General features: G+C 43.3%; 1 protein-coding gene across 1 annotated transcript in view; it reads left to right on the top strand.

The window, feature by feature from the left end:
• Positions 1-8,029, top strand: part of SH3GL3 (SH3 domain containing GRB2 like 3, endophilin A3) — a 142,013-nt gene extending 133,984 nt beyond the window's left edge. Inside the window, exon 9 of the mRNA XM_024742815.1 lies at positions 7,366-8,029. Within this exon, the coding sequence (XP_024598583.1) occupies positions 7,366-7,571 (206 nt within the window). The 3' untranslated portion in view covers positions 7,572-8,029. The remainder of the gene's footprint in view (positions 1-7,365) is intronic.
• Positions 8,030-9,081: the final 1,052 nt, after the last annotated feature.

The raw sequence follows: 9,081 nt of genomic DNA, 5'->3' as shown, positions 1-9,081 counted from the left end.
TCTCAAATCTCATAAAAGCCTACCTGGCTCTGGCATGAAAGCCTGAAAGCCTTGGCGTTCAGACCATTTCACAACTGAAATGGCATTATTTTGGAATTTACCAGCTAAACATTGATTGCTCGCGTGCAGGTTCCACCTTCTCCCTAAAGTAAGGGCAGCCATGGCTACTTGGGTTGAGGGGCCCAGACGGCAAAAACGACCCAGCGTGACAAATGCATTGGACGATATTGGAGGATATTGTCCTGCTGAGGGTGTAGTTCAGGACAGCCAGACCAAGCTCTGCTGGGTGTGGATCTGCCCGGTGCCCGCACCGTTGAGACCTGTGTTCAGTGGGTGGAGGGGACGCAGCGCAGAGATGGGGGAGAGCCCGGTGCTCGTGTCTTATTACCTGAGTCAGGGAACCCTTGCCCGGGGGCTTTCCACTCAGGGGTCTCAGGAGAGATGCCAGGTTTGGGGTTCATTTGCTGATGGAGTGTGATGTGAGTGCTTGGTCACTTCGAGCTCTTAGGAAATCAAAGTGGGCGGTGTGGCAATGGTCCCTCGCCTGGAATAAATGAAGTGAGAAGTGAGTGATGTGTCTTACCCCCGATCTGTTCAGTGCATGTGTGCAGGGGGTGCACATGTATGCACACATAGGTGGTGGTTGGGATAAGTGCATGCCTGCCATTTAGTATTTATTTAGTCATTGTAGGTAGCTTACAAAGTAAATGGGAGGGGGAAAATATATATATATACACACACACACACACACAATTAGCCCTGTAAGTCAGTGTGATAGCCTGTGAAATTTCTTGGCAACCCTTAGCAGTGGCATAGATCACATAGGAGGTGACATCAGGTGGGTAGGTCATGGGTTGGGGTCTGGAGCCCTGGTGTCTCTTTCTGCCTTTGCCATTAGCTCTGAGGCCAGGCTGCTGTGACCTCATCTTCAAAAAGAGGAGGGTTCACTGAAGACCACCAGAGACCCTTCTAGCATTGACATTTTGTGTTCAAGGAAATGCTTCCCAAGACCACTATGTGCTTTGGCACCTGACTCCGTCTCTGTTAAAAACTGACAGTGGGAGAAATGATAAAAGAATACTAATCATTTTAATAGACCACATGGAAACAGTTATTCATTAATAAAATTGACTTTGACTCAGAGGCTTGAATTGCTGCAGGGTTTCAGTGCCCAGCTCCCAGCCCCCCTGCCCACCCAGATAGGAGCTGTATTTCCAAAGGAAAATGGAAAGTTCTGCTTGGAAACGCACAATTCCGCAATGTTTTGAAATCACTGAAGGTTATTCTGTTCATATTCAAGATCATGAACTGGGCCCCCTATTTAAATCCTTCTACTTCCCAATTACCATCATTATGACAAGGGGAATATACAGACTTGGGGTGGGATGGGGGCGTCTGTCATGGAAGGAGCCATCTACATGCTAGAAACATCAGGTAGATTCTAGAGATAATAGTGCAGGGGGCCCAGATTTTAAAATGCTGACCTACCTGGAAGCACCACCTGGGAAGGAGCTTCCCACCTGCAGGGGAAGAAGAACCTCCCCCCCCGCCCCTGCCGACCCGCCACCACGCTCTTCCCTTTCCCCAGGAGCTCCTTGACACTCCCGGGCTCTGGTCAAAGGAAATGGAGGGAAAGAGAGCCATGAGTCTGGTGGTTCGCAACCTCCTTTGGAAATTGGAAACACCTGAGAAATTTTTAAAATTTCCCCCTTGTCTGGGTCCCATTGCCAGAGCTACTGATTTAATTGGTCTGGGGTCAGCCTGGGCAGTGGGCCTTTTAATGTGCCGCCAGGTTGAGAACCACTGCAGCAGAAAGGCAGTAGGTGAGAAACGCTCCCTATGCCAGTGGGGGGGGGTTGGCTCTCACTCCCACGTGGGGCGGACAGTGTGCGTGGAAGTTTAGCAGTGGGGTGGCACCGAGGGAGGACTGCCCCCAGAGAAAGGGGTGCTGCATGGTGAATTTGCTGCCACCTCCCGTCCCTTCCCCAGGACAAAGGGGCTTCTCATTTGACCAACCCAAATCTATCGTCTCTCTTTACTTGGATGGAAAAGACTTGGTGAGGAAGGAACACAATCTCTAGCAGAGCTTGTTTCAACTCTCAGTTGAAGTCTGGACAGGGAGAGAAATAAGAATGTTTCATAATAATAGAAAAAGGAAATAGAAATGGAAAACATAGGATGGCAGAGGTCACACGTGTGCCGATATTTCAGTCATGGGAAAGGATTAAGCCCTCTTCTTAAGGCCAAAACCCGTGAAACTGGCCTGGTCTGGCTCTGGGGTGCTGCATTCCCTGCTTTGCAGACCTCACTCTGCTTGGGTGATGTAAAGAGGAACAAGTGTCTGCTATTGTGGTGTGCAGGCTTCCCTGGTCTCCTCCTGGATGGCCTGTTCCGTCCACTGGTGGTGGCCTCTGTCCATGTGGTGGCCTCATGTGGATGCAGTGTGTGGTTTTCCTGGGGTGGGGTTCAGCCTCCTTCCACCTCCATCTTGACTGGGACAATCAGGTCTCCCTCTGAACTCACCGGTGGTCCTTGCCCTCCACCCCCTCTGCGAGGGGCATCACCTCACTTGGCCAGGGCAGCCCCTCAGCTCCTGCCCATTCTCTCACCTTTGGCTCCTCTGCATGGAACCATGGGAACCACTGGGGCCACATGTCCCCTTTAGGATCTGTAGGGAACTGGACTGGGGTGACCATATGTCCTTCCCAGACACACTAAGCCACTATCATAAGCTATCCTAGAAAGCCTTCTGTCTTCAGAAATCCATAGGCCTAGATAATTAGGGGCATTTTAAAATCGAATCTTCAAGTTTGAATGTTTTAGAGAATAGAGAAAAGAGTTTAATTTACTTTATAAATGCTCTTATACCAAAATATAAAAAGGAAGTAATTTCATTTTAAAATACAGAGGTAAAAATCTAAAATAGTAACAAACCCAGTCTAGACGTAGCATAAATGTACAACACAGAAACAAGTGTGGTTTCCTCAAGGCATGCAATGGTCATTCATTTAAAAATAATCTTGTAACATTAATCTTACTATTACTCAAACAATATGACCCAGTTAAAGTCAAGATGAGGGTAACTCAATACACTGATACTAAAATTTACCTGGTTGAATGATTTTGTGGGAATAGGAAATTTTTAAATACAGGCAGACCTTGTTTCATTGCACTTTGCAGATATTGCATTCTTTACAAATTGAAGGTTTGTGGCAACCCTGTATCGAGCAAGTCTGTGGACACCATTTTTCCAACAGTGTTTGCTCACTTTGTGTTTCTGGGTTACATTTGGGTAATTCTCACAATAATTCAAACTTTTTCATTATTATTGTATTTGTTGTGGTGATGTGTGATGTGTGATCTTTGATGTTATTATTGTCATTGTTTTGGGGGGGACACAAATTGCCCATATAAGGTGATGAACTTGAAAAACGTCTGTGTTCTGACTGCTCCACCAACCTGCCACTTCTCCATCTCTCTCCCTCTCCTCACCCTCCCTATTCCCCAAGACACAACAGTATTGAAGTTAGGCCAATTAATAACCCTACAATCGCCTCTGAGTGTTCAAGTGAAAGGAAGGGTCGCACGTCTCATTTTAAATCAAAAGCTAGAATTGCTTAAGCTTAGTGAGGAAGGTATGTCGAAAGCTAGGATAGGTGAAAATCTAGGCCTCTTGCACCAAACAGGAGCCAAGATGTGAATGCAAAGGAAACGTTCTTGAAGGAAATTAAAAGTGCTACTCCAGTGAACACACAAATGATAAGAAAGTGAAACAGCTTTATTGCTGATATGGAGAAAGTTTCAGTGATCTGGAGAGAAGATCAAACCAGCCACAACATTCCCTTAAGCCAAAGCCTAATCCAGAGCAAGGTCCTAACTCTTTTCAATTCTATGAAGGCTGAGGTGAGAAAGCTACAGAAGAAAAGTCTGAAGCTAGCAGAAGTTGTTCATGAGGTTTAAGGAAAGAAGCTGCCTCCGTGATGTAAAAGTGCAGGGGGAAGCAGCAAGTGCTGATGTAGAAGCTGCAGCAGGTTATCCAGAAGATCAAGCTAAGATCATTAATGAAGGTGGTTACACTAAACAACAGATCTTCAATGTAGATGAAATGGCCTTCTACTGGAAGGTGCCATCTAGGACTTTCATAGCTAGAGAGGAGAAGTCAATGCCTGGCTTCAAAGGACAAGCTGACTCTACTGGTAGGGGCTAATGCTGCTGGTGACTTTCAGTTGAAGCCAGAGCTCACTTAACATTCTGAAAATCTTAAATCCCTTCAGAATTATACTAAATCTACTCTGTCTGTGCTCTAGAAATGGAACAGCAAAGCCTGGATGACAGCACATCCGTTTACAACACGGTTGACTGAATATTTTAAGCCCACTGTTGAGACCTACTGCTCAGAATAAATGATTCCTTTCAAAATATTAGTGTTCATTGACAATGCACCCAGTCACCCAAGAGCTCTAATGGAGACTTACAATGAGATCAGTGTTGTTTTCATGCCTGCTAACACAACATCCATTCTGCAGCTCATGGATCAAGGAGTAATTTCAACTTTCAAGTCTTATTATTTAAGAATATATTTTGTAAGACTATGGCTGCCACAGATAGTGATCCCTCTGATGGATCTGGACAAAGTAAATTGAAAACCTTCTGAGAGGGATTCAGCATTCTAGATGCCATTAAGAACATTCATGATTCATGGGAAGAGGTCAAAATATCAACATTATCAGAAGAAGTTGATTCCAACTCTCACGGATGACTTTGAGGGGTTCAAGACTTCAGAGGAGGAAGTAATTGCAGATGTGGTGGAAATAACAAGAAAACTAGAATTAGAAGTGGAGCCTGAAGATGTGACTGAATTGCTGCAACCTCATGATAAAACTTCAACAGATGAGCAGTTGCTTCTTATAGATGAGCAAAGAAAGTGGTTTCTGGTTTCTTGAGATGGAATCTACTCCTGATGAAGATGCTGTGAAGGCTGTTGAAATGACAGTAAAAGATTTAGAATATTACATAAACTTAGTTGATAAAGCAGCAGCAGAGTTTGAGAGGATTGACTCCAATTTTGACAGAAGTTCTACTGTGGGTAAAATGCTATCCAATAGCATTGCCTGCTACAGAGAAATCACTTGTGAAAGGAAGAGTCAACTGATGCAGCAAACTTCACTGTTGTCTTATTTTAAGAAGTTGCCACAGCCCCCCAGCCTTCAGCAGCCACCACCCTGACTAGTCAGCAACCATCAGCATGGCTGACCCTCCACCAGCAAAAAGATTAGGACTCGCTGAAGGCTCAGATGATGGTTAGCATTTTTTAGCAATAAAGTATTTTTAAATTAAGGTATACACATTGTTTTTTTAGACAAAATGCTACTGCACACTTAACACAGTACAGTTTAGTGTAAACATAACTTTTATATGCACTGGGAAACCAAAAAATTTGGGTGACTTGCTTTATTGAGATGTTTGCTTTATTGCGGTGGTCTGAAACCAAACCTGCAATATCTCCAACATATGCCTGTAGAAGAGTAATAATGAGGAACTTGCTTTACTAATTACTAACCTTTACTTCAAAGCTACAATATTTAAAGTAGTGTGGTACAGTTACTGAAACGGATCAGTGGAGCAAAGTAGAAGATCCTAAAATAGATCCAAGTGCACATGATAATTAAATGTATGATATTGATAAAGATAAAAGCAGTATTTGAAATCAGTGGAGCAGAATGGGTTATTTAATAAATCGTGTTGTGATAACTGCTTAAACATTATTAAAAGCAAATAATACCTTTATTTGCAAAAATGCAAACGGGTTGAAAGAAAAAATTTTCACATTAAAAATTAATTTAAAAAGAGTACTTGGATAAATTTAGTTGAATATTCACATATAACTGTAGAAGGGAAACCATGAATGAAAAGTTTCATCAGTTTGACTGCTTATGTTGTGTAAAATTTCTGCATGTATGCCAAAACAAAACAGAAACCCCCATCCCCGCCCCATCCCCAGTACACACTCCAAAAACAAAATAAAAGAAAAAAAAGAAACATAATAAGCTGGGAATACTGCTTGCATCAAACATGACAGATATAAGGTCAATATTTATAGTATAAAAGTGTATAATATATTAGGGGCTCCTAGTACTTTTAAGACAAAAAAATCATAGAAAAAATACATTGATAGTAAATTTTGAAAGTCTTGGAAAAATTTATGTCTATGAACAGCCAATTTCCTTCTAGACGTTTACCCTCAGGAATTAATTGTACATATTTGTAAATACACATACATTAGGATATGTTTCAAAGAGTTATCAATGAAAGCCAAGAGAAAACAAACAGGAAAATGAAAAGGAAGGAATGGAGAAGGGAAGAGAGAAAGAAAGAGGAAGGAAGGAAGAAAGAAAGGAAAGAAGGAAGGAGGGAAGGATGGGAAGAAAGGGAAGAAAGGAAGACCTTTAAATATCCTATAATAGGAGAGCGGTTAAAGAAATTATGTTATACTGATAACAGTTGACAACTGGTCAGTAATTAAATGTAACCTGGAAAGATGTTCACAGTAATATATACAGGAATTCTTTTATGCAAACAGCTATATGTAAATACGTACACAAACAAATTCATAAAGATATCTGGAAGCTTCTATGCCATAATGTTAATTTAACATTGGTTACCTCTTCATTAGTGGTTTACAGCTAACTTTTCTCAATTTTGCATGTCTTTTCTCTCTTTTTACCATGTTTAGTTTTAGTTTTGAAATGAAAAAGCAATTATTTAAAAGATGTTATTCTGAGAACTTCTGGCTTAGTACAACAATCCCAAGACTGCAGGCTGGTCTGTAGAGATTCTCCTCATCCCTCTCCAGTCTCACACCCTGCCATGTTCCAGCTCCTGGTCACCAGCTCTAGGAAAATGTCCCTGACCACCCAGGCCTTTCCTGCTTTCTTCTTCTCTGAGCTATAGGTGATACAGTACCTCATCTTTGTTTTTTAAATGTTTCCCATGTGTTTTCCAGTCTCCAGAAAGAAACTATGAGCTCCCTGAGGGCAGGGGTTGGGCCTTGTAATTCTGCACCTCCCTCGGGCTCCTGGCAGAGCTGAGTAGCTGCTTCAAGGACAGGGGCTGGGCCTGAATTCTCTGGCCGGGAGAACTGATGAGAAAAGCCATGGGCCCAGGAGGTCATCTAGGGCAGCTGGGAGAGCTGAGGAGGGCAGAGGCCACAAGTACAGCACCTGTGAGGTGGGTTGAGCCGGCCTTGTCCTGGGAAGGAAGGCAGGGGCTTGCTGTCGTGGTCTCTGCAACTCTCCACCTTTGCAATACTCCCTGGGTGATTTGTCGTGTTAACCTGTGCTTTTTGTCTCCATGTGATGTGGACAGGTTCTCACATTCCCATGGACCAGCCCTGCTGTCGTGGTCTCTATGAGTTTGAGCCAGAAAACCAAGGAGAACTAGGATTTAAAGAAGGGGATATCATTACATTAACCAATCAGATAGATGAAAACTGGTATGAAGGAGTGCTCCATGGGGAATCTGGATTCTTCCCCATTAATTACGTGGAAGTGATTGTGCCTTTACCTCAGTAAATGTGTAACTCAAACTTTGGACGTACTTTCATAACGGAAATGAATTCACACCAGTGTTCTCTCAGTGTGGTGTTCTGTGGCATTCTTGCTCTTTGACCAGCTTAATGACTTTTGTATGTGTGTTCTCTTTATAATGTATTTTGTATCCATTTAATTTGTATAAATGCTTTTCTTGTCTTAGCTACATGAAAATACCATCTTCTTTTTTTTGCTGACTGTCCTAAAAGTCATTGGTTAAATAAACGTATGTGCTCCTTGTTGCTAAAAATAAATGGCACCCACTGCAGTTTTGTTAGTGAATTGCCCATATTCCTCAAGCTGTGATGGAATGCGACACTTGAAACTAAGAACTGCTAAATACTTTGTTTCCTGACATTACTGATGGCATCCGGTCTTTTCCCTTCATGGTGTTTTAGCTGACCTGTGAATAGCCCAATAAACATGACACACTGTGTTGGTAAAAAGGCCTTGGTTATTCTTAATGTTGAATTGATTTTTAAGACAGTCGTGCATAGCTGCAAACCCCTCCTGTGCCCACTCTGACTCGGGGTCCAGCTTGTGACTTGTTTGGCCTGTGGGATCGTAGCAGGCTGGATACAAACGGAAACTTGAAATAGCACTCAGCCTTCCCACCTGTGCTCTTGCAGCTGCATCTTCACCAGGAGAGCATGCCCAAGCTAGCCTACCAGAGAGAGACATGGGCCAGAGCTGAGTTACCCTACCAACCTCCAGACCTGTGGGACACTAATCTACTGCAGTTCTAAATATAAATAAGTACTAGATATTCTTAAATGGATCAAGTTTATTTACGTGGCTTCCTCTTCCTTGAGGATATGTTCTTCTGAGATTTCTCCATCCCTCAAACGAAGGGACTCCTGACAGGCACATCTTTCAATTCAATAGGTATTGCCAGGTGTATTTGACCCTTAGCATGGACACTGCTTAGCTTCAAGTTGGGATCCCATCCTCACTTTTGCCTACTCCTTATCTCTTGTTTTGCTGTAGAGGCAAATGGAGTGAGTCCCAGGAGACTCACCTGGCATCTGTCCTTATGAGATCACGCATGGCCATGTGCATGGTCTAGGTCCCAGTGGATAACTGGGTTTTGTTCAAATCTCCCCTTGGGGGTACTGAGCAAGGCCAGCTTGAGATCTGGCCTTTGGGCGTCACCGAGGGTTGGTCTCAATGGGCTGACAAGGGACATGTGATCCTACTCAGTGTAAGTAAAAGTACAAAGAGCAGGAAGGGGGAATAAAAAGCCAAGTCTGTTCTTAACAAGAGATCAGCAAAGGAGATCAAATGTTAACCTCAAGGCCAAGTCTAGAGGGCCGAAATAGGAGCATTAGAGAGATGTCAGAACATAGAATCAAGGGAGTATTCGAGGGCAAGCCCTAACGAAGCGTGTCCAGTAGAAAGGTGCATGGGGAATTATCTGCCTGGAAGAGGCCCCCAAACTCAAGCCAAGTTCCATTGACATAAAGGTTCTTCTCTGCCTCAGAGGTAAACCGTG

The sequence above is a fragment of the Neophocaena asiaeorientalis genome, unplaced genomic scaffold (genome assembly GCF_003031525.2).
Source record: "Neophocaena asiaeorientalis asiaeorientalis breed wild unplaced genomic scaffold, Neophocaena_asiaeorientalis_V1.1 scaffold155, whole genome shotgun sequence".
Classification (NCBI taxonomy): domain Eukaryota; kingdom Metazoa; phylum Chordata; class Mammalia; order Artiodactyla; family Phocoenidae; genus Neophocaena; species Neophocaena asiaeorientalis.
This window is presented reverse-complemented; position numbering and strand designations above follow the sequence as displayed.